Source organism: Tachypleus tridentatus, chromosome 10, assembly GCF_004210375.1.
Source record: "Tachypleus tridentatus isolate NWPU-2018 chromosome 10, ASM421037v1, whole genome shotgun sequence".
Taxonomy (NCBI): Eukaryota; Metazoa; Arthropoda; class Merostomata; order Xiphosura; family Limulidae; genus Tachypleus; species Tachypleus tridentatus.
In genome coordinates this window covers 181,862,109-181,888,316 of record NC_134834.1, presented here as the reverse complement: position 1 = coordinate 181,888,316, position 26,208 = coordinate 181,862,109, and the positions used below count along the sequence as shown (strand labels likewise).

The 26,208-nt window shown below is 34.6% G+C and overlaps 1 protein-coding gene across 3 annotated transcripts in view; it reads left to right on the top strand.

Moving 5' to 3' along the window:
• Nucleotides 1-26,208, top strand: part of LOC143231067 (uncharacterized) — a 180,775-nt gene that overhangs the window by 110,527 nt on the left and 44,040 nt on the right. For all 3 annotated transcript variants that reach the window (XM_076465593.1, XM_076465594.1, XM_076465595.1), the window contains one exon: nucleotides 12,368-12,416. In XM_076465593.1, coding sequence (XP_076321708.1) covers nucleotides 12,368-12,416 — 49 coding nt within the window. The remainder of the gene's footprint in view (nucleotides 1-12,367; nucleotides 12,417-26,208) is intronic.

Genomic DNA, 26,208 nt, shown 5'->3' with positions numbered 1-26,208 from the left:
ATTATGGATGTTGCTTGGGTAAATAAAGATTAAATATATTGACTCTGACAATTGAAAAATACTTCCTGTTGCAAGAGACAATTAACTTTTCGGGTGTGGTTAGCATTACGTGTGTTTTTATGTTTCCAAATTTTCTGATTGGTTGTGAAAATTCTTATGTAGTAAGAAAGTAGAGCGAAATAGTTGTATGAAAACCTTTTCATAACAAGGACGAATTAAGCACACATTTTGTAACAACGTTTTCCAGCTGTGAACTCGAGGGTTTAATAACTTTAACATTCGGAGTTCGATCACTGCAATTGGCGACGCACCAAATAGCCGCTTGTGCCTAATGAAACCAAACCTCGCGTAACATTTGGCGAACAGAATCTGTGTTCCATTAAACAGATTTTAACTGTAGTCCGTGAAACGCAAGTCTCAGGAAGAGATCATGTTTCAACATTCGTTTGGATACGTAGATTGTAATGTATGGTTCGCATAAGAATGTTGTATCAGTGTTACGGATTTACGTTATTCACGTTTAATACTTCAAAATTTTTAAGGTTCTTACCTTGACGTTGCGAAATATACTCTTTTAAGTTGCTAGTATTCAATAGACTTTATCGTGTTGTATGCATTGAGAGTATTTGCAATGATTAATTGGCTCAATATCGTTTTACTTCATATTTCAGTTTCACTCTTCTTTGGTAGGCCTGGCATGGCCTAGCGCGTTAGGGCGTGCGCTTCGTAATCTGAGGGTCGCGCCCGAGTCGCGCCAAAACATTCTCGCCCTCCCAGCCGTGGGAGCGTTATAATGTGACGGTCAAACCCACTATTCTTTGGTAAAAGAGTAGCCAAGGAGTTGGCGGTGGGTGGTGATGACTAGCTGCCTTCCCTCTAGTCTTACACTACAAAATTAGGGATGGCTAGCAAAGATAGCCCTCGAGTTGCTTTGTGCGAAATTCAAAATGAAAACAAAACCATTCACTGCTGAATTTAATTAATTCAAAAAATTGTAGAATAGCTTTTGAGATTTTGAAAATAATACGTTTTAGCCACTCGTCTTAATGTATTATTTTTTACATCTAACGTACGAATGTATTAGCGTACTTTTTAATCCGGCTTCAACTGGTGTTGGAGAGACGTTTGTAGCTGTTTAGTTTCCATGGCAACTTGCCAATGTTATACACCAACTGTTGCCAAGACTAGTTAAAAGTTCTCGTATTTGATTGTGTGTACATGTTTGATGTCTTCTTAAACGCAACTGTTCTCTCAGTTTATCAAAACCTGAGATACTGGAGAAGTGTTTATGGAAAAACTGAAACTTTTGGTTTTTTCGCTTCATTCAAATAATCTGAAGCCGGCTTTTTTTCTTTTTGACTTTGTGCTGCTGTTCTAGTCTTACCAGTTTAGAATTTTAGTAGAATGTAGGAGGGTACGTTGTAAGCCCCTCCTTTTTTACGACGCATGCACAAGGTATCGTGATACCATTTTTAATGATTACACAGTGTCTTATTTCCAATGGCTAAGAAGCACCAAGTTACTCAGTTTCTATTTCACCTTCGTTCTTGACCACTCATTCAAAGCCTGCTTACGGGTGTAATAAAGAAGTGGAAACATTTATCCAAATGTTTCATTGGTTCAACGCACGATTTTGACGAATAATTTTAACGCGTTTAATATACACGACGATAATTTGCTCTCAGAAGTTTCTTCTGTATTTTGTTACTTATTTGAAAGGCTCAAGTTCCTTGTCGGAGATTCACAAGCCCTGCAGTATTTAAACGTATTAACAGGCTAGAATCTGTGTATATTTTTCGTTTCGGTCTTTCCCCTAACCCCTCAACATGACATTTAAGCATTTTTAACACTTGAGGAAATACATAAACTGGAATAAAATAAAGTTTTATTAAAACTGCATACCCCCACCTAGACATATACAATAGTGTGCAAATTTATTACAATACATCCGTCGTTGTCATTTTAAGAACTTTCAACACAAAATAGTCATTGGTTTATCACAAAAATTTAATCTTATGGGGAAACTATTATAAAATTAATACATAAATAAAATTGCTAGTTTTTTTTTGTTTTTTTTTTTATGCTAGCACTTAGTTTCTATAGTATTTTGTCAAAAGAATTGTAATATGATTTTTGTTGAAGTTGTAACCAGGGGCTTTCTTTAGTACAGTTAATATGGCACGTTTGTCAATTCTGAACTTAAGATTTAGGCTTTTTTTTTTTTGGTGGTCATTTACGGGTTATAACGGTAAAATCGGGAGTTAGGTACAGTGCATTCGCTGGATATCCTCCGAGTTTTGTTTAATTACCCTGCATATCTTAGAACTTTTCTCCAAATATTAAATCTGCTTCTTCTCCTTCTGTCCCCCGGTGGGACATCGGCAGGGTTTCGGATTTATAATGCCAACACCAGAGGTTCGATTCCCGTCGGTGAACTCAGTAGATAGCCCGATGTGGCTTTGCTATAACAAAACACACACGCACACACACCATTTCCAAGCTGTAAGAGGGTATAGTATAATGAACTAATATACTACAATTTTTATGCTGGTTTGACGGACCATGATTCAATCAGTGATGTGTATATGACTAATAACATTCACAGACATTACAAAACCCGAAACTAGACAGATCCTGTTGTATGTTTGATAATTGACCCAAGTTACTCCTTTCGTAACCTTTCATTTACTGCTCTGAGAACATACACGTTTAGATTGGAACCAAGAGAAAAATTGTCCAAAGCTCTTTGTGCAAGTGTTCCAAAAGCCAGGACCAATTGTCTTTAGAGAAAGCTTGTCTTTTTGTGTTTTTAGAAGTAAGGGCTTTCTTGCTGCTGCTGTCCCCAAAGGCCATGTATCTTGCAGTACTCGTGAGACTGTGATTCCAGAAACCTGTATGTGCGTGACTTGTTAATGTCTTCAGCAAGGTTTTTTTTTTTTCACAGCTTTCCCTTTGTTATTTCAAGGAGTTTATTTTTAGATATCTTAAGATCTCTTACAGTTATCATGTTGTCCATTCCCTTCCCCGTCTGTTATAGGACAGAATTTCATGGTACCTGTTCGAATTGTACTTCACAGTTTTAAGTCAAGAGCTGAGATCGTTTGCAGGTTTTATTAAATTCCAGACAACATCATGTAAGGATTTGATTCTAATTCTATCAGGTGGTATTCATTCTTTCTGTTTTTGGTCCCTCGCTGGTACAGCGGCAAGTCTTCAGATTTACAACGCTAAAATCAGGGGGATCGATTCCCCAATGTGGACTCAGCAGATAGCCCAGTGTGACTTTGCTATAAGAAAACACTTTTTCTGTTTTGGTATGTGACTGGTAATATTACATCTAACAGATTTATTGGACGATGTTTTTTTTTTTAATAAATAAAAAATCATTTCTGATGAAATTACGTGTACATTCATGAGGTGCTCGGGTTTTGCGTATCTCGAATTTCAGTCTCAGAAACTGAATGTAATCACGTGACAATGTTGCATTTGTGTTAAACACATTAAAACCTTTTACAGTTCTACTGATCCTAATCGTTTATGGTTCTGTTGCTTTTCTGTTGAATTTTGTATTAATTAAATATATACCATACTATAGTCATTTATAAAGTGAGTAAATCATTAATTTGTGAACGTTCATGAACTTGGAACAACAGTGGCTTTTATTTCATGGTTACAACAACTCGGCCTGGCCTGGGTTGGCCTGGTAGGTAGGGTGATAAACTCGAATGCGTTTCCCACCAACCTTGCTCTTCATTTCAGGAGCGGGGGCGTTGTAATGGTCAATTCCACTCTTCGTTGTTAAAAGAGTAGCCCAGAATTGGCGGTGGGTGTTGATCACTAGCTTCCTTCTTTCTAGTTTTTCGATGCTAAATTAATGATGGCTTTACATGAAATCCAAAACAAATTGAACTATACAACAGATTAAAACTACTATATCAATCTTTCACACACCCACTTTCTCTCTGTAGAGCAAAGAACTGGTAGCAACAGGAGAGATAAAGACACAGACATTGTAAATAACTAATTTGTGTCATAAAACCTTAACTCGCTTTCAGAAGAACACCAAAATCCAAATCATTTTCGACAGATGTACCTGTTTTCAGTAAGGGTTAAAAATCGTAACTTGATTAAAACAGAGTCCGTGGGTTTTATCAGTTGTTTTTTTTTCTGATCGATTTGATCTTGTATGCTTTTGGCCCGGCATGGCTTAGTGATTAGGGCGCACGCCTCGCAATCTGAGGGTCGTGGATTCCATTTCCTTTCGCTGAACGTGCTTGCCTTTTAAGCCGTAGTGGCGTTATAATGGTATGGTCAATCGCACTGTTCTTTGGTAAAAGAGTAACTCAAGAGTTGCTGGTGGGCGGTGTTGACTAGCTGTCTTTCTTGTAGTAGATCATTGCTAAGTTTGGGACTCTTAATCAATATATCACTTCAGTATCTTTGTGCAAAATTCAAATTTAATGAGATCGGTATAGTCGCATCTCACTGTCTTGATTATAAACAGTGACATGTATCCTCGTAATTTCTTTCAAATGTTTAGGTTTTCTAAGGTTACATACAGTGTTGGAACCATTTAATTAATGGTCTTTCATTGGTCACCAGACATTATGGGAGAGGACAGTATTAAGTTCTGCTTATTACGATATCAAATTCTTAATTGAAGAAACGTGAAATCAACGATAGCGCATGAAGAAAACCACTTGTGTTTATGTGTTATGTAAACAATATTCTAATTTTTTCTTTAATTCTACTCTAATTACTTGTATTGCTAATAATGTTTAATATTTTCATTTGTTGTTGTTAAATTTTAGTAGAGGTATGAGTTCGCATTGTTATATTATTACCGTATATTAGTTTAGGACTAACCTAAATTTCGTAATCTGGCCGAACTTGTGAAGTATTATTGGGATTACGGCCGAACATATTGCAAACACCGATGTGACCCACCTTTTAACTGTTATTATAATTGTTTTTTATTTATTTCTGGTTTAGAGGTAGTAAGCTGGTTTGCTTTGATCACAGATTAATAACCTGAAAGGTATTTAATGAAAGAGACGTGATTCACAATTACTATGCTCGGTTGTGGGTAGGATAATACATCACATCAAACCTATTGTAATGTATTGTCACACCTACTGTACCAAGCCAATGGACTGTGACTAGGCAGTCTAGATGGGAAACACCTTACTTTAACCCTTAAACAGAGGGAATGCTGTAGGGAGCAGCATAAATTGATGATGGCCGCCGTTTAAGGGTTAAGGTGCCAGTTTCGTCGAATTTTAATTTCAAGTGGCGTAGGGAGGGAAACAGTAGATGTTTCTATATCTGATGTGTAGTGTGTATATATAGACACATTTATATATGTTTTAATTACGTTATCTCTGATCATTGTGTTTTTAATATGAGTTTAATTCATATACAATTTTGTATATTTCACACCTTAGAGGTACTTCGAGTTAGAACTGTCGTAAAAATGAATTTATATTATTTACATAAGAGAAAAAAACTTTTAAGTTCTTAGTAATGTTTGTTCAGGAAGTGAGTTTGTGGCAAAGTAAATAAAATAAGAAAAATACGTTTATTTTGTATTCGCTTCCCGTAATGCAGTAGAATATGATAAATAAAATGTAAGAGAAACAACGAACACAAGTTAGCTCTGTGTGAAACTGAATGATACGCAGCTGAAACGTGTTCGATTTACCTTAGTGAACGGAGCGCAAGTAACCTACTGTGTAGCTTTGTGCTAAAAACAACAGTAAAAATTCAGCTACGATACAGTACGGTGTGACAGTTCTAGAACGATGTATTCTAATATTTCTGTCATCAGTGGTACAAGTAAAAATCTCAGAGATGACAGCTGAAATACTGGATAGATTTAGCTGGAACTGAAAGGATCAGTTTTCATTTAATTTGGTAGAATAAAACATTCCAGTTGTATGAATACTAAAGTTGTTCCCTAGTGGCTCAGCGATATGTCTGCGGACTTACAACGCTAAAAACCGGGTTTCGATACCTGTGGTGGGCAGCGCACAGATAGCCCACTGTGTAGCTTTGTGCTTAATTCAAAAAAAAGAACAACTAATTAAAGTTGCCCCCCGTGGCTCAGCGATATGTCTGCGGACTTACAACGCTAAAAACCGGGTTTTGATACCCGTGGTGGGCAGAGCACAGATAGCCCGTTGTGTAGCTTTGTGCTTAATTCAAAACAACTAATTAAAGTTGTTTTTATTTCAACTTCTGAATAACGATGGTAATGTTTAGTATTTTAAAAAAAAAACATCCAGTTTCAGGTGACAATTAAGTTAACTGCTACCTGTAATTCAATTTCCGTGAGTCGTTTAAGTATTGATAACTAGTAACAGGTAAAGCTGGAACGTTTCTTGGTTTCATAACAGCGTGAGAAACTTCGTAGGTATCGTATGAGATTTGTGGTCTAATTTGACTCTTGAAATGATATATATATAGCAAATAGTTAACACAAGAAAAGAGAAAAACAAATTAGCAGCCAGTAAACCATTCTACTTTGAATCAAACCACCAGTGAAGAAGGCCCAGGATCCTTAAAATAGATTGTGGAATGTTTAAAATTTACATTTGTGCTGACGTCAGAGTAGACTGACACCATTGCTTCCAGCTAGTCACAACTTATCAATCTATTCTGGTCTAGTTCAAAATAAGGAAATCTAAGGTTTGTAGAAGAAAACGTGCCGTTTTAACGGTATTGTTCATATAATGCACCACTCCCATGTAATAGGCATTTATTATAATAAAACCAATATACAATATACATGTCGGGGCTTGATTTACGTATAAGCTTACTGACATTTCATTTTTTAAATGAAGCGATGTTTTAGCCTTCAGATAATTTTATTTTGAGAGTATTAATCTCTCAGTACTGTTTTAAGGGTATGTTTTATCCTTTTGACTTGCAATATGCAGATACGAATCCCTCTCGAATTGCAATGTGCAGATTCGAATCCCTGTCCCGCTAAACATGTTCGCCCTTTTAGCCGCAGGGCAATATTAATGTGACGGTTATTCACACTATTCGTTGATAAAAAGGTAGCCCAAAAGTTGGCGATGGGTGATGAAGACTAGTCGCCTTTCCTCTAGTTTTTCACTGCTGAATTAGGAACAGCTAGCGCAAACAGCTCACGTATAGCTAGCTGTGAGCGAAATTCAAAACGGACCAGACTAAAGAGAGTGTTTATTATAGCGTATTACTAGAAGAGCATTTGGAGTTCAAACTGTTTTTCATCCTGTTTAAGAAATATGCTGAACTTACACCTACTCGTGTTCTGTTGTATCATGTTTCAGTAACATCAATATTTACCAGACCCGCCCCTGGTTTTTTAAAATTGATTCGTTGCTGAAAGACGCTTAACTAAAGTTAAAAAACAAACGTTTGGTTAAACATTCGTTTTGAAATTTGTAATAGATTTTCTCGTTTCGTTATTTTTCCGAAATTTAGTACAGCTATGTAAATAATCGTTCTTACACTATGATATTATCTATGAGTGTATATAGTTTTTACTAATTCTTAGGGCTGTAGGTACACGTCTTCGTACATTATTTTATTGGGGTACCATCTTTGGTTTTTAAAGTGAACTCGGGAAAGGAAAAAAAAATGTATAAAGCTGGGCTAGGTGCATAAACAGCTACTATATTATTGGTTGTTAAACACTGATATAAACAACATTACAGGTTGAACCGTAATCACTTAAATGTCCTGGTTATGTTTCTCAGTCACAGACTTCGCACGCAGACACGTGCGTACATATACACACGCGGATCATTTTATTCGCAGGTAGCACTAATTTTCCTCCTAAGGTTCCTTAAACGCACAACAGCTGGTCTATCCATTCGAATAATTACACGCGAGGTTCACAATGAGCCCTAGAGTTTGCCATCTGTTTCATTCCCTCATCTCAGGGTTAACGTACATAGATTGTACACTTCTTTTGACGAAAATCTCATTATTTATTAGTACACCAGCACTGTGGGTCATATTGAAAGTAATGCGGGTAGCTAACGAACTATTATGTTGTAATGTGTGTACGTGTTTTAACAAAACTTTAAATTTTAGCCGTAACTCTGTATATACACGTATATGTCAGTAATTGGAAGAAACGTCTGGTTGAACCCAACTTGTTGATGTTCGTTCGGTGACTCGAAACACACACACACATACACTTTGATTAAGACAGCGAAGATAAGTAATAAACATCTGTTCGTGTATGCGATACATTCGTCTGTAGAAAAACAAAACAAAAAACGTGGCTTTGTCTTGTTCAGAAATGGAAGAAATGCACTGTTTGTTGTTTTTCTCTGAAACGGAATAAACGCAGAATCTGTCGTCTTTGGTGCTACCTATAAATAGTTGCTTTTAGGACTTCCATTAGTTTAGTTCCTGATCTACCCCTCCTTTTGTTTTTTGTCGTAACACATTGTGTATTACAAAGATTTTTCGTGAGGTAAAATGTTAAAAGAGAACAGCAAGCATTGAGAAGAAAATTATGTCTTGAGCCCATGTTTGTGTATCTATTATTATCATTAACAATTATGTCATACATTCTCTTATTGATATCCACGAAGTGCAATACATATACTTTGACTTGCTGTATTATAAATAATGCTAAACAAGGTATACAGGTAGAATAAAACTAAAGATAAACACAATAATACTTTACATATATAATGTATAGGTAAATGTTCTAGTAGTGATGTCATTCTATCTCTCCCTCTTTTTAATACAAATAAAAAAGTGTATTTTATCTTAATTTTCTCTTTCTAAGAAAAATAAATAGAAAAATTTATCTATCGGTAAGAAGAACTTTCTATAGTTATAGAAATCAACGAAAATTACAAATCTTCAAAACTGAAACAAGAAGTTCATGTTTATTGTGCGCCACGTTTGGCATTTTAGCTTGGCCAAATACAGCCACTTTTCACGTTCCTTTTTGCACGAGAAGACAAACTTCCCTCAGGGTCCATTGGACAACAAGGTCGAAATTGTGCAACGGTTTTCCTCCTTTTGTGCGTATTTGTCGAGTCACTCACAAGTTCCTTCGAATATGAGTATCACATACATCAAACAGCTTTCAGCTAAGCACTTTGTTTGTGTGATCTGTATTGATGATTAAGTATGCTTTAGCTACATTTTGGAACATTAAAAACAGTCAATAAAATATTTGTGAGTAATATCAAACTCTCGTTTAATAACACCAATAGCAGGAGACTAAGAATATTGAAAGTATCTACTTTCAAATCAAGTGATGTGACATCATCTTCAAGATTTAAATTGCGAAAATAGTTAACAAGGGAGACCAGAATTCTCTTCGGTGTGAAAAACTCAAACTTCTGTGGATCAATGGTAAGTTTATGGGCTCACCACCCTAAAATCTTTTGTGCGATTCTTTTGATGGATAGAACACAGACAGCCAGCTGTGTAGCTTTGCGCTAAAAAACAACGTAAGACATTGTGCGACAAATATAAATTTGGTCAGCTGGTAAAAAATAATAATAAATTATGTATTATTTTTGGTGTTCAGTAATGCTGCCAAGGATAAAAGTGGCAAGAGTAATAATACAAAATGGGAACTACTTTTTTAAAAAAGTGAAAACCACAATAATGTAACATTTTTAAAATTCTGTTGTGGAGAAACGGTGTTATTTTTTTATTCCGCGTGTCATTTTCCCCATTTTTTGCATTCGTACTAATGTTATTTTTACGGATTCCAATTTCTTCCCTTTGGGCTTCAATATTCTGTACTGTTCCTTTCGTATACTCATATACGATATATTTGGTGACTAGAAAGCAAGTTTTCTTATCTCCACATCGTGAGTCAACGAATTTCACTTGTGGTTTGAAAACCTGTATGTTTAAAATAATTATAGGGTAATGTGGCATGACAGTACTTTACGCTAGGGGTCTTTGAGAAGTTACAATACCTAAAGTTCCTAAACTTTGTTTCATTTTGTTTACCAATTTTAGGTATAGAGAATAGGGTTCTTAATATGTTAAGATTATCTTAAAATATCAGCCATCATACATAAAAGCAGTTTAACTAGTTTTTAAGACATTTGGTTTGTTTTATTATATCAACATTTGAAAGTAAAATAGTGTATATGTTACTACATACTTTCTTTTTTGTTCTTATATGTTTACATTTTGTGCCATTTTTAGACTTGGGTAAATTGGTTGAGGAGATTTATTAAATTAATTGAAAATTTAAATATATAATGTAATGATAAATATACTTTTCTTCCAGAGTAAAGTATTATAATGTAACAAGCAACGTCAGTGAATCACGTATAAAGTCCAAACAAAGGAAAGAAGGAAAAACAACAGGTTAATGATTTAATTTTGTAACTAGCATGGGCTAATTGCAAGAGTTCGGTCTGATAACCATGATTTACACACTACTTTATTGTGAGAAGCTTCTGCGAAGGAAAACAATTTAAATTTTCGATCTCATATCTTGACATACTGTTCATAGACCCTTAAGATCACGTTTAACGAAACTAAAGGCACATAAGAATTCATTCGAACTGCATCCAGATATGCGACAGATATACTGGATTGGAATTATTGCGATTCAAGTATTTTTGGCCATCCTTCTAAAGAATTCAGTTCTTGACTTTGTAGCTGCATCTGGGTACATTACAGATATACTGGATTGGAATTATTGCGATTCAACTATTTTCGGCCATCTTTCTAAAGAATTCAGTTCTTGACTTTGGAGCTGCATTTGGGTACATTACAGATATATTGGATTGGTATTATTGCCAATCAAGTATTTTCGGTCATCTTTCTTAAGAAAAACATCAGGGACCTTGTGAACTTTTATTTGTGATTTATCATCTATCGACAAATTCTTGTTCGTTTTTTTTGTTAATAGTACCAGGAGATGTTTCATCAGTTTCTTTTGGGTAGATGAAGATTTTTATTTCATAGACATTGCTCTCATTTCGTTGAGGACAATTTTCAGCTTGGCTTGAGGTATGGTTTAGGAAATCTTTGTTGTTGTTGTTTTTAACACACTGCTAGATTAATTTTACCTTTTCCATAGAGAGAACATTAAAGGTGTCTTTTCCTCGGAATTTTGTGATTTTCGCTTTAAATCGTTTAAAGGTTTAGCCATATGATATTCTTCCTCGGAAGGACCTCTAACAAGTTATTTTAGCGTTACTGATATTTACCCGTTTTCTCTGTAATACAAATAAACGAAATGACTTTATATTACCATGTAGATGTTACAATCGATGTCCAGATGAAACGTTTTAGCTTTCTTCTTACAAGCACTTATTAATGAGTCTATTTACCATAACAAAGGCACTCAATTTTTATATGGATAAGTACTTCCTTCCACTGTCTTTCAGGTTTACCTACAAAAACGTCAATATGTCCCTTGCACAGAGATTGGGTTATCGATTAGAATATTCAAGAACAGACATTAAATAGCTTTAAGAAGGATTGATGAAATTATTCAAGATTTACATGGATTTGTTCAATGTAAAGTATCCTAAGACACAAAATATGAGCTATTTAAATTGCTGTTTAAAAGGTTTTAGATCATATTGATATATTAATCGTACATTCAAAAGGTTACAATAACAAGAGATCATTACTTTTATTTAAAAAAAAAAATTTACCACAGCCAGTTTTTGTGTTTTGGTTTTTACCTCTGTGTTCTTTTCACAAGAATGTTTTTTATTAGCGTACATAAAATATAAACGATCAGGATATGAAATTAGGGTGTTTGGTGTACCCTTATTTTTGGATAACAGGACTACTGATTTGAAGTCTTTGGTGTGCAGAAATTTTGAGACAATTTATAACATTTTTTGATCCAACAAATTAAATATTGATTTCTAAACAACTTTAAAGAATTATAATTGATTTTATACTTTTACGTCATAAAAATTGCATAGCAGATTCTTACTCGTGTTATATAATTGAAAAGATGTCCTATCTTAAACATTATTTGAATACCAGCATGTAGTTGCACACCGTTTTGGTTGTTTTATTTAACCACAGCATAGCTGCTCATGTTATGTTTTTGAGTTGATTTGTTTTTCAAGTACAAATTTTTGTTTCCTAGCTCCACGTCTTGACCGATTTGAGATCTAATTACATCCGTGGCTATTGAAGACTCCCTCTTGATTCGACTTGCCTTTGAACGTATTTCGATTAAATTTTAGGCTATTTGTATTTCACTGTTTCGTAATTACTGGCAACTTTCGCCCACTTACACATGATAATGTTACGTCCTAGTTTTGTAACTGCGTTTTCACTACTACTATTATACACACACATATATATATATACATGTATATATATAAATATATTTTCTTTTTTTTTACAGGTTCAGTCTTCATAAAGATTTGGAAGTTAGCGATAGTGAAGAAGAGACGGTGAGTTTCTTTTTTTTTACGGTTAATATTTATTTACTTATGACCATGCATCAGCACATCAAAACGAAATTAGCGCTGGTAGCCCTCATGTAGCTTTGCGCGAAATTGAACACAAAATAAAATCGGGAACTCTAGAAACATCCCCTAGAGTTGCAGAGACGAATAAAATAGTTAAATTAAATTTATTGTGAGCTCGCGGTTTATTTCAGTAGTATGTTCGTCCTGGAGATTATATTCCTAACACCACTACAATAACCGTGATGATAATACAGTAATTGGAACGCGAAAGCGAAGTAATGGCCTGGTGATTAGAGCGCAATCTGCGGGTCGCAACATTTGAAGCCCGCCACTGAACACGCTTTACTTCTCAAGTATGGGGTGGTATATTGTTACATTCAATCCCATTACTCGTTAGTAAAAAGAATAGCCCAAGAATGGACGGTGGATACTGCTGGCCGACTTCCTTCCCTCTGTCAGCGTCAGAAAATCTCACTAGCTTTACGATAAACAAAAACAAGTTTGAAACAAGTTCAGTATTGTGTAATAGAAAGTGATATTGCTTCTATAAACAGTTGAGTTCAACTGATATCGATGTATATTGTACCATCTATATAGATGGATGAGAGCCCTGGCATAGTGGTTAGCATTCCCGATTATGACTTCGAGGATTCATAGCTTGAGGCCCGTTGCATTAAAAAAAAGTTCTCCGTACGGCCACTCCCACAATACCAATGGAAAGAATAACAAAATATTCTCTTGCCCTAACGCTTTTGCACAGTAAAGTATTCTATTACGTTAAAGATCGTTACTATAATTGCATTGTTTCACATATTATTCGTATTTTATGTTGTTTCACAGATAATTTTAGTTCCTCTGTTGTTGTTTCACAGATTATTTTAGTACCGCTATTGTTGTTTATAGATTATTTGCACATCTATGTTCTTGTTTCATATATTATTTCTATATCTGTGGTAAGTGACGTAACAACAAATGATGACCTCCAGCGTAAAAAATAATTGGGCATACTTTTTTATTCTCCTTGTCGGCAATTATTAACTTGGTGGTTAGGTCAGCCATTTGGTCTGGGGCCCAGCATGGCCAGATGGTTAAGGCATTCGACTCGTAATCCGAGGGTCGTAGGTTCGAATCCCTATCACACCAAACATGCTCGCTTTTCAGCATGGAGGCGTTATAATGTGACTGTCAATCTCACTATTAGTTGGTAAAAGAGTAGCCCAAGAGTTGGCGGTGGGTAGTGATGACTAGCTGTTTTCCCTCTAGTCTTACACTGCTAAATTAGGGACGGCTAGCGCAGATAGCCCTCGTGTAGCTTTGGGTAAAATTCAAAAACAAACAAACAAACCCTTTGGTCTGTTCTTCCCGTTTGGACAACGGTAAGTTCACGGACTTGCAACGCCAAAATCCAAGGTTCGATTTCATTTAGTGGCCACAGCAGATAGTCCAGCACGACTTTGCTGTAGAATAAACAAACTAACTCTTCTGGCCGTATTTTGGTTCGTACTCCCAGCATTCACCGGGGCTTGCTTACACCACTTTCTGTAGTATTGTTTCAGAGGTCACTGATTTACCTGATTTTAGTTATTATTTCAGAGACCTAAATGGTACAAGTTAGCATTTATATATATACTTAGTTTACTGTATTGACCAAAATATTGGTTTTTATCATTAGCATTATTGTTCCATGTTATAATTTCTTTCTGTCGAAAAAGAAATCTGATTACAGTAGAAAAAAGAACCAAGTGTGTATTAAATTGTATAAATGTTAATACAAAATAACTGTATTATATTCAAATGTTTTTTGTTAAAATAGCGTTAGAGTTAAATGTGTGATTCAAGTTCTTCAATGTGCTTTTGCATACTTTGATAACATACTCAAGTACATTTCATGTGTTCCATAATTTCGGACCTTTTATATCATGCGTTTAACGTTATGGTTACAGATATTTTGATTTAGTACTCATTAACATCAGATTTTATAAAAAAAATAAATATATTCATACATACAAATGCAAAGATAATACAAGCCTGCAAATTTATAGTTTATAAAAGTTGTTTTGGTTTTAATAATGGATTTTCTATAATTCAGCTTTGCAGATTTCGATATTTTTATTTTTATTTACAAATAGGAAAGAAAAATACCCTTACTCAGATCAAATTATTATTTCGTTCACCACAGTGAATTTTTTTTAATATTATGTTTTGGTTGTAGAACAATCCATAAGACTCGCGTCTCAGTTGGTCTAGAGAAATCTATAGCTAGTGGTTGTCAGCATTTTAAGCATAGTGAAATGTGACCCGCTTTCAATTAAAATTGTTCTCTTATGTGAAAAACAATCTGTAGATGATGGAGAAAAATGAATATCATTTACGGATTCAGGCTACAGAAGTTACTGTAGAACATGTTAAAATTTCAGGACAATAAAACCAGCACAGGGCTGTATAACTAAAGGTCAAATGGTAAAAGAAACTGTGTTAACGCTGTTTTCCTGATACGAACAATAACCAATTGTTTTAAGATTCAAAAGCATCTTGAGCTACAAGCAGCTTATAATCTGCAAATGTGCATCATAAGAAGCTGTTGAGACCGGCATTGTTCTAATTTAATGTACCCCCCCTTTGGTTTGCATCATGGTGAAATCTCATTGTATCTTGAAAGTGTGATAATTTCACACAAATCATACGTTTTCTTGCGATGGAGATGAAGCAAAAACTTAGGAATTACCCCCAAGTGCTCTTATAGTTCTGTACAAAAAAATACAATACTTTTACAACGTGTCTGTCGCGTAAATATTTGACCAGAAACTGCGCAAGATTCATAACGTGATCAAAAGTACCAGTTTATGAAAATAAAGCGAACTGCTAGGGTATTTTTTTTTATTTTGTTTTCAGTATAGTAAATTACTACATTGGAAAAGCATAACGTTATTTTTTGTGATGGTAAGGTTTTGGACTTTGAGTTCACCAGGGAAAACTGCCCAGTACGATGATGGATATTAGTAGAAGTACATGTACTATCGGAGTTAACTAGTCACTTCCATCGAATCAGATAATGAACATTCATTTGCTGTGACGTTAAAAAACTGGTATGCAGTTAACATAGGCTGATACGAGGAAAACGTTGGAAATGATTATATGCAGAATATAAGTTGATCCATGAGAATTCATTCAAACGCTCACAAGGAGATTGTAATTTGATCATACAGAAACATTAAAAGACGATCGTATGCAAAATATAAACTGAAAATGATCGTGTATTGAAATTAAGTTGAACGTCATAATACAACACTAAAAGTAATACTAGATATAACTTAATCATGCAGAGAAATTGAAAATTTATCCTATACAGGAAGCAAGTTGATCACCATAAAGCATTAAAAACGATCATGTGCAGAATATTTTAAGGTGAAAATATTTTAAAACGGTCATATATATTAAAGTTCATCATGAGAAATAATATGAATGGCGATCATATATGGAACATAAACTATCTAGAGCGAACATTAAATGTAATTTGAAATAATCATGTTGATATCCCCGTAGTCAGGAGCTTTTATCAGAATATGTTTCATACACGATAATAAAATTAATTTAACAAAAACACTCAAACATTTTTATGAGTCTTATACGTCTTAGAACTCGGTGTGTTTTGTGTACTAAGGATGATGTTACTTCGAAATATACAACACCTGAGCTTGTACTTGAATACACGAGTAGTAACACAGTGTATGTATATTGTTACTCTACATCTGTATTTCTCATGCCTTTTAAGAACACAGTAAGTGATTACTTGGGTTTCTTGGCATACAGGAACGAGCGTGTAGTTCACATACGTTCACGTTAATGCTTGAAAAAACACACACACAATGGTTCCTATTGCGAAGAAGAAAAACATTGAAGTCATAATCCAAGTAACATCTTATCTTATGATTGGAAACTCTTATCCCAAAACCTACCTCCCCGTCATTACAGGATAAAGAAAGCATGTGAAATTGTGGGTTGGTGGGTGAATAGACCAAGCCTGGATATTATTTATTGTATCGCTATTTATGTCGTGGTACTTAAGCGGTAGAAATGTTAGAGACAGAAAACCGCCCAAATCATTCTCCTTTCCTTCCCTCACTTGCCCTAACTATTTCTCGGGTACTTTTTTTTTTTGTTGTTATAATGTTGGAGTTTCTACAATGTTTGTGTAAGTTCGGAACCAGCAATCTCCATCGCGAGAAGGAAAATGAATAATGAAACGCTTCAAGAAAGAGAAAAGCAAAAGTTCGAAGTGGGGAATTTCCCTACTTGATACAGATCAGTAACTCATATTTCTCACAATTTAGTGGATTTATTATATATAACGTGATCTCCCCTTTCGCATCATAAAAATTAAAAATAATGTCACAAAAAACAAACTGTCTTTTAAAAGGGTTGCCGAAAACAAAGTACATTGGTAGGCGGGCTGATCACTACGGCAGAAAAGGGTGTCTTCTTGGACCAAACAACTGTTAAAATTTGTTTTAAAAACGTGATACGTTTTCTGTTTCTTACTACACTATCTATGATTTACAGGACGTGCTTAAGTTGAAAATGATGCAAGCTGAGGATATTTAGTAAATATTGAGTTTTGTTTTAATTTTTTTGGATATCTTGTTGGCCATGTGGTAGAGCTTTGGATTTCGGAGTTGGTGAATACCACAAAATCTCTCCCCCCATCCCTCTCACACTCACTTTAAACTTGAGGGGCTGTATAAAAGTGGTAGTCATTTCCTTAGTATGGATTGTGTGTAATAAGATGCTGTTGTCTTTCCTGTGGTCAGCAGTTAATAATTAGGGACGGCGGCAGTTAGACCTCTGTAGCATTGTCATAAATAGATGTTTATAATTTTATCGTGGAACTTTTTTTTTCTCTCTCAAATCAGTCAGACGACGAAACTAATTTAATTATAATTAATTATCATGTTGTCTCCAAGTATCGTTCTGAAACTTTAATCGTGGTTTTCGTCTGTGGACTTAGTTTACATGTTTAAGAAGTCTCACGGTGATGTTCGCATGTGTTAATTGTGGATACTTTATGTTGTCTTAGTAAGTTTTACTACCAAGTATTTTAGCGTACATAGCAATGCTTATGTATATGGAACTGTGACATTAGTGAGGTCTTATCTTATTTGCTATTTTGCTCACTATACGCGGCTTTAACTGATCATATGCACTTTTAAAATAGTGTATTTGATCCTGTATGACTAGTATATGTACACTTGAGATTTCTCCTTGCAAACCGTTTAATCACTGTTTGCATAAAAAGTAATAATAAATTACTTTTGACAGTTTCAAGAATCACAATTTCTTGGTTTATTTGTTTGTATATGTATGTTTTATTATAGCAAAGCCACATCTGGCTATCTGCTGAGTTCACCAAGGGGAATCGAACCCTTATTTGTTTGAAACAAACTGGAGAAAAGCTCCAGTTCTGGTATTTTGATGAATCCAGTTCTGTCTTCTAGTTGTTAATATGTATATTTATATGACGGGGTAGTGCAAATGGATTCAAAATGGCAAGGCCAGGCGTGGCTTAGTGGTAAATGTGCGTTGTTCTGGAACCGACTGTTTATGGTTCATGCCCTGTTACCAAAAAGAAGAAAACAAAAGAGAGCATAGTACACAGGAGCCCTAGGTGCGGTGTAAGAGTGACAATCAGTCTCACTACTCGATTGAAGTTGACTATCTGCTTTTCCTCTAGTTTACCAGCTCAAAATTGGGAACGAATGTACAGCAGATAGACCTGTATCTCAAAGTAGCAATAATTGTGACATTTTGACGAAGAAATAAGTGATAAGTTATTGTAGTAGAATTAGGCTAAAACAAATTATGCAGACTAATGAAGAAAAATGTTTGGGTTTAGGTTTTTAGCTGTGAATATACCAAATTATGTGATCTTATATTAGAGATGATACAGAATAAATTATCACGTATAAGTAAAACCCAAGGCTTGTTTTGTGCACAAAATAAACCTGTAAAACATTTTTATTCAGACGTGTCAGTTATTGTTTATTGTCCAAGTTTTCTCTCTCTTACGTCTTACAAAACAACATTTATTCAAAAACTAGATGATCGTATGATGTTGGTCTACATAAGTATACTTACCCACGTAGAAGTTTCCAAGGTTTCTCATTTATGTGTATATGTGTGTGTGCATTTCAGGTGAAAATTGTTTTGAGAAATCAGTTTCTTTGAAACTCCGTTTATTTGCATAACAATACACTTACACAGTAACTCACATCCAATTGTTAACATCATTCTTAAATTATCCATAAATATTATATACACACAACACCATTATGATATTGTATTTCTTTGGTTTGCTCACCCGTCCGTGCTGATGAGCTTCAAACAGACGATGCAGCAGTCCACAGTAGAGACTTTAACGAATCGAATAATATATATTAGGACTCTATCACAAATATTATATGCTTAATTTTTTACCTCTGATAAATGTAAATCTGTAATATAATTACAATCGTTAAGAATTGATATTGGTTATGGCAGCAAGCAAGCCACAAAAACTTCTCTGGTCACTCTGCCTCAGGTCATCTCTGTTGGCAGTTTTTGATTCTTATACGTTGAGTGGTTTTAAGTTTCTTCCAGTTAGTTTTCTCTGAGTGAATAATGTGAAAGCCAACATGGTACTCAGTATTTCGTGTAATAATTTAGGTTCAGCGTGTTTTAAAAATTGCCTACAATGAGTCAGTTGTGATGCAATGCCCCGATTAACACGTATAAATTCAACACGATAATCCGTATTTTGATTAATAATTCAAGTTTAACTTGTGTTAGTTTCCTCCATTATTTCAACTCGGAAGCCATATCTTGATTAACTCATGTGAAACCAACATGATAATCCGTATCTTGCATAATAATCCAGGTTCACTGTTTTCAGTTCCCTTCAGTATGTTGACTCCAAAGCAATATCCTGATTAAACCAAATGAAACTCGCACCACAAGCTATTTTCTTTGTTCTTTCCATCTCATAATAAACTCTACTCTCGCCTCTAGACCAGGAGATGACAGAACGTAGATCAAAGTGGTCCCATGGGCTTTTATAACAGCGCCTATACACACACACAGTTCCACAGTAAGTAAATCAATAGATGAAGTACAAGAGATGTAGCTGGGAAAGAATCTTCGTGAAACTAAGGTTTTGGCCACATTTCGTCTCTTCCACATCACTCTATCATTCCCTGATTCTTTTTCTGAGTGGTGTATGTGCGCGAAAAATTCTTCTAATATTGTGTATACCTTGTGATCTAGAAAAACACGTTTCGTTAAAGCAGTAGCCTTTATTAATTTGTCCAATCTCCTTTTTTTTTTTATTTCCACAGTAGCAAACAGTAAACAGATTCGTTTTTATTTTAACAAATACTTGTAAAAGTTTCGCTTTGAAATTATATCCGCAAGTGTTCATCGTTATCAGAGCTGCATTCACTAAAACTTGCATGCTTTTTTTTTTTTATTGTTGTTGTTGTTTTCCTAAGACACTTATTATACATATGGACTAAAATATTGTTAGGATCAAACTGAAGTGGTTTTAAAGAGGCGCCGAATACAAAGTTCGCTGTTGTTTGTTATTCACGATTCTTTGTAAAGCTGCTCAAGTTCGGATTTATGTGCATTTATTCCAGACTTTGTTGGCACATATCTCTGCATCTTTGAAAACTGTTTACAAATTTAATTATGTTGGCTACAGAACTAATGTGCATCATTAGATACATCAATACGGATTTATCCTGGCGGCTTGCTACTGAATGACGGTGGTTTGATGACAGCAGGTTTAGAGAGAAGAATCTACAGCTGTGATTAATTTGTGAATGAAATGTATGGTAGATATACACGTGTGTGTCCACTAAATTTATCTGCTTACGTATTATTTCCATCTTAAATATAATTAACTAAAGAAACTGCTAGGTCCCTATTATGATAGCTTGTTTTATTAAAGTATTTGTGAATTTATATGCCATCTGTACCACACGATGGACAGTGGTAAGATTTAGTGGGAGCATATAACTCTAAAAAATTGGTGTTCGATCATCCCAACCGTGGTCAAATCGCAGATAGTCCGCTGTTTAGATTTGTGCTAAACAATAAACAACACTTTCACCTGTACAAGTTCTTTGGTAGCTGCCACATCAGTGATAATAGAAAGATAAAATATTTCGTGTTTTTTTTTTCTTTTGTGAAGTTACTTCATTGTTTGACTTTTATAAAGAGATCAAATATGTTTTATTTATAGATTTTTTTTTTTTTCATTTTGCGCTCCAGTATGACTTGCTCGTGATGTTATTGTGCTAGTTTGGCGAAAAAAGATATGCGACTTTCAAAATATTAATATGATTTGCATTTTCCTTCACCTTTTTCAAAACCTCTTGTATATGCATATAGCAAAATAATATCTAGCACTTTTATAAACTGGCTACTATTAACAGTAAATACTCTGTAGTGTAGTTTACTGTGTATTCACTTTATTGGCAAAATAGGTTAACCAAAACAACTTACAATTACTATAACTTTTACGTTACTACAGCTCATTTCCCAGAATCACTTTCGTTCAATACCAGAACTCGTCAGTTGGGCTAGATCTAGTGGTCCAGCATGGCTAGGTAATTAGGGCGCTCGACTTGCAATATAAGGATCGCGGGTTCGAATCCCCGCCACACCAAACATGCTCGTCCTTTCAGCCGTGGGGGGCGTTATAATGTTACGGTCAATCTCACTATTCGTTTGTAAAAGAGTAGCCCAAGAGTTTGGCAGTGGGTGGTGATATCAGACTAGCTGCCTTCCCTCTGGTCTAGCGCTGCTAAATTAGGAACGGCTAGCGCAGATGGTCTTCGTGCAGCTTTGCGTAAAATTAAAAAAACAAACAAACATCATCTTAGAACATTCGTGTTTGATTTGTGTTTACCAAAACTTAAGTGACAAAACCTTGTGTCTAAATAATATCCTTTTTTCTCAACCACATCTTGGTCCATCAGATGTTTAAAAGAATATTTTAAAGCGTAATTTATTTTAATAAAATGACCATTGAATGATACTTAACTTCTCCAATAAACTTGACAAATACTTTTCTCGAATAGTTTGTGGAAAAGAAGTGAACGAATAACTAGGCTTAATTTGTGTTTTTGAACTCGATTCAGTTATTATTACAACTTCGTCATTCTGTCATTTTCCAAATAAATCCACTTGATTTATGCGTTAAGTTTTTTTTTGTGTTTGAGTGGGGGGGATAATTATAATGGATTTCTAAAAGTTGATCAAAGTAGTTCATCAACAGTAAATGATTGGTTCTTAATCACCGTGCCACCAAAATTAATCCATTTTCATCGTAACGTAATTTCGCATTTACTCATATGCGTGTTCTTCCGCAACTTGTCCTGGGTTTCCATAAAAGTCTCCAACAGACCTTTTTATTTTGCTTATTATGAACAAAACATTCAAAGCCATCTTCAGTAAACTTCGATAGTGAACTTAGAGTCACCAAGTCCTGTTTCACGCAGATGCTAGAATTTATGAATTACTATGAGTAAGATTTGTTTGTATACGTAACATAATGCCACAAGCGCTTTTTTTGTTAAATGGAGTTCTGAGGGAACGCTCCCCCACACGTACCTTTTTTTTTCCAATGAAGCACATTTTGTAAGTACTAAAGTTTAAACACTTTGAAGACTAAAAAAATCAATATACTTGAATAAAAAACGGTGATGCAAAGTAGCATTAGTACGCATCCAGAAATCTGGAAAATATACAAACAGAGACAATAAAACTTAATATAATATCCTTAAGTAAACTGCGAAGGTGAATCGTTTAGAAATGCTTGCATTTTAATTCCTGGGATAATTAAGTTCCCAACTGAACAAAAATGAAATGTTTGAGATTAGCACCCTGGCACATGAGAACCACCTTACAAGCCTCAGGTGTGGGTTTATATTGATTGAACTCAAGTAAACTTTTGTTCCGTATAAATTTATATATATTAATTGCATTTATTTTTATTTGAAACAATGGCTAGTGTGAAACAGCCCGTCAAGTACACAGATATATATTAATTTTTTGATATACCTACCACGTGCGTTTTAATTATTATTTAGAAAATATCTTGAAAGACTACCTCATGTGTTTGTTGGAACTGACTATTTGCATAGAAATACGATCTATTATTTTCTTCATCGACCTTGTGATATACTAGCTGACGCACCCGTTATTTAAATTCATGGTTAGTGAAAGGTTATTTTGAAAAATCGCAAACCCTGTATGTAATTGTATTAAAAAAAATCGCACACGCAAGAACACCCAAAAAAACTGCAAAACACAAAATGCGAAACTGAAAATTTGTGTGTATTTTCCCATGGACCTAACGAACCCCTGCACCAGTTTTGATGAAGATCCATTCACACTCTGCGAAGTAGTTACACGGACAGAGAAGAGACAGTACCATTATTTTTTCGATTATAAAAAGTAAAACAGTACAGTTTTCTACAGTAAGCATTTAGGTTTTCTTACACGATAGAGTATTTGTGTAACAAATATTGCAGATGTTTGGTACGACCTACTTTTCTACAGTGTATTAAAAAACAAAAACCTTCAATGCTGTACTTAATGGCGTTCTAGGATGTGTTAAGTCAGTATTTAAAAGTAAATATCATTAGAGCAACTTCTGTCTCCCATGGCGACCTCAATTTCGAAAATAATGCTATTACTTAATGTAATTTTATACTGTAGCATGGAGATCGCGTCTAATTTTTACTGAGTGGTATGATAATAATATGTAAAGAACGCCATTTTGTTGAATTGCAAGTGCCCATTTTTGAAAAAAACAAACAAGAACGCGTGCTTCCACAAGAAAAACAAAAATAGATAAAGATTCATACTTATATTTATGGCTATGAACCTTATAAAGAGAGAATAGGGAAACGTACTGTAAACATTGTTTTTTTTTTCTTTTTTAACGTTTTCGATTTTTCAATAAAAGTAATACATTTTATATACGTACGTTCTCTGCCTGTTCTGTTTATCCTTCCATGTTGACTCGAGTTTGTTATTAAGTGAGGCATAAAGACTTTCTGGTGCGCTAAACAGTTAAAGCTTTTGTCTCCAGAGTTTGTAGTTTCATTTTTAACACTTTTTAAGCATTCACTTTTTATTTTAATGAATATAATTAACTTTATTACTTTCCATTTGTATTCATCGTAAAATATTCCCAAATGATTATTGATCGCGTTTTAATAATACTGGTCATAACCTCGAATAAAAACATTGATTTGTAAAAGTCGCATGGATTTGACTACATCGTACTGAAGTGTGATTCGAATATGACAAGTTCAAAGTAACATCACCGACTTATTTTACGTGTATGTCACCACCGGTCTGTCTGGTTATGTTAAAACTGTCATTCTTACAGATATATTATCACTAATGCTAGTACTAACTTGTACGATTATCAGTACAAGTAATTCAACTAGGTGGAGCTGATTATTTCTAGTTGTTGTTGTTGTTTTTAATTTCGCGCGTCGTGCAGATAGCCCTCGTGAAACTTTGCGCGAAATTCAAAACAAACCAAAATAATTTCGCGCAAAGCTGCCCGAGGGCTATCTCTACAAGCCCGCCTCTAATTTAGCAGTTTAAGACTCGAGGGAACGCAGCCAGCCATCACTACCCATCGCCAACTCTTGGGCTTTTCTTTTGCCAGCGAATAGTGGGAATGACTGTCACAATATAACGCCCCTCAGATTAGGAGTCGAGCGCCCTAACCACCTGGCCATTATGGGCTTTATTTCTAGTAAAGTAAATGAAATACCCAAGTACAGTTGACCCTCCACGTCATTTTTTATATTTCTTAATCTGTCATTTAAACAGTGAGTTAGAACAGACGATATCATAAAAATAAAAACAACAGACTTTAATAACACCACAGTTATAAATGTTTAGTTAATGCAGTATGATATTGTATAATTATTCTCAGATTTTATTCCAGCAATCAAATTAAATAAATAGGGTTGTATACTTTCAGTTCGAAGCCAAATAAACACAGTAAATGAAACCAATTCATGTTATAAACATTACAGTAGTGCAGGCTAATTTTCATGTAGTAAAGAATTAGCTAAAACATTTTGTTTTCTCTTTAGTAAATACCTAAAGAATAGTACAAGAACCAGGAACAAATTTAGAATGCGCACATTTTATGTTGACAGAAAACAAACGAAGATAAACTGTTCATTTAGTTTGATACTAAACAGAGGTATCAGGTGTTAGCGTACGAACTGCAGATTGGAAGGTTTAGAGCTCGACCCTGTGATATATCGCTGAATACCCCCTACCCCACCCTACATACACTTTTGGATGTGAGCGCGTTATGAAAGTGACAACCAATCCCGCTATTCAGCTAAGAATAGTCGTGTCGTGTAGGCGGCGAGCACCGCTGACTGGTTGTCTCACTCTCGTAAAATTTAAGGACTTATGTCTGAACCTTGGAGTCTGATTGGTCCAAACGTTTAGCTTATGTATGACGTAAGGCACCGATAAAATTTAAAATGTGCAACTAAAACAACCAGCATTGAAAGAAGTGTAAGTACCAAATAAGTTTTTCATTTTAAAAAATCGGAATTTCATAAAAATTAAACAGTGGTAGTTGAACTGTTCTAAAATTATAAATGTTATTATCATATGAAATCCTTACCAGAAGTGTAATAGTGTCAATCTTTCAAAAATGGAAACACTGACCTCCATTACCATTTCTAGAACATATTAAAAGGAAAGAGGTTAAAAGATTTGTTTTTCGAGGTATGGATGGCTCAGTTCCACAAAACTCTCGTGTAGACGTACCGTCATTAGAATGGCACAGGAAGCGTGGGACGAGATTACAGTTGGAGTTAAACAAGTGGCTGTACGTCCAAAGATTTCCGATTAACATTTTCTCTTTCTAGTCTTGTTCGAAAGTAAAAACAAAGACTGAATTATTCTTGCACGCGCATATTAAGTACCTCGAATACCTACAGTTTTTCTTTTTTATTTTAAATAAAATGATCTTTTACCATGTACGTCCGCGCGGGGGGTAACCCTTCTGGGGTAAAAAGAAACCTAATTATTTCTTTATTTATTCAGCACATGTGTGTGAATTTTTTATTCGCTTCACAGTTTCACACTACGTTGTTCTCAGTTGCCAACCTGTGCACAGTTTTTATGTTAACATTCTGTCATTATTTTAATTGTTTATAAAGCTCTATGTTTAGATTATGAATCGTTGTTTCTCAGCAATTTGTAGTATATTTCCTTGATGTAATATAAGTTTTAAACTATGCTATTGGATGAAATGTTGAACACGTCATACTTTCAAACTTCGACTTCGTGAAGTAAAGTTGATTGACTCGGGTTACATTTTATGGATTATCAACTTAAAAGGTTTGTGTGTGTATGTGTTATGCACAGAAGGATTCTCACTACAAAACGTATTTAATTTATTTACATATTAAATAGGATTTTCATATTTTTGGCACACCCTGTTTGATGTTTCAGACGAACTATGACAGTATGAATTTTTTTTTTAAAGTAACTAAATTTTTTACCGTAAATTTATTACGCATTGATAAACAGTATTGAATCAGAACTACCTTTAAATTAGGGACTGTTATAGAACCATTCTTTTAGTCTTTTTGGTCGTCGTTCGTAAATTGAAGTATCTTTAGTCTTTATTCAGCTATCAAGTATTCAGAAAGAAGAAATTTTCGGAAAGAAAATCGTA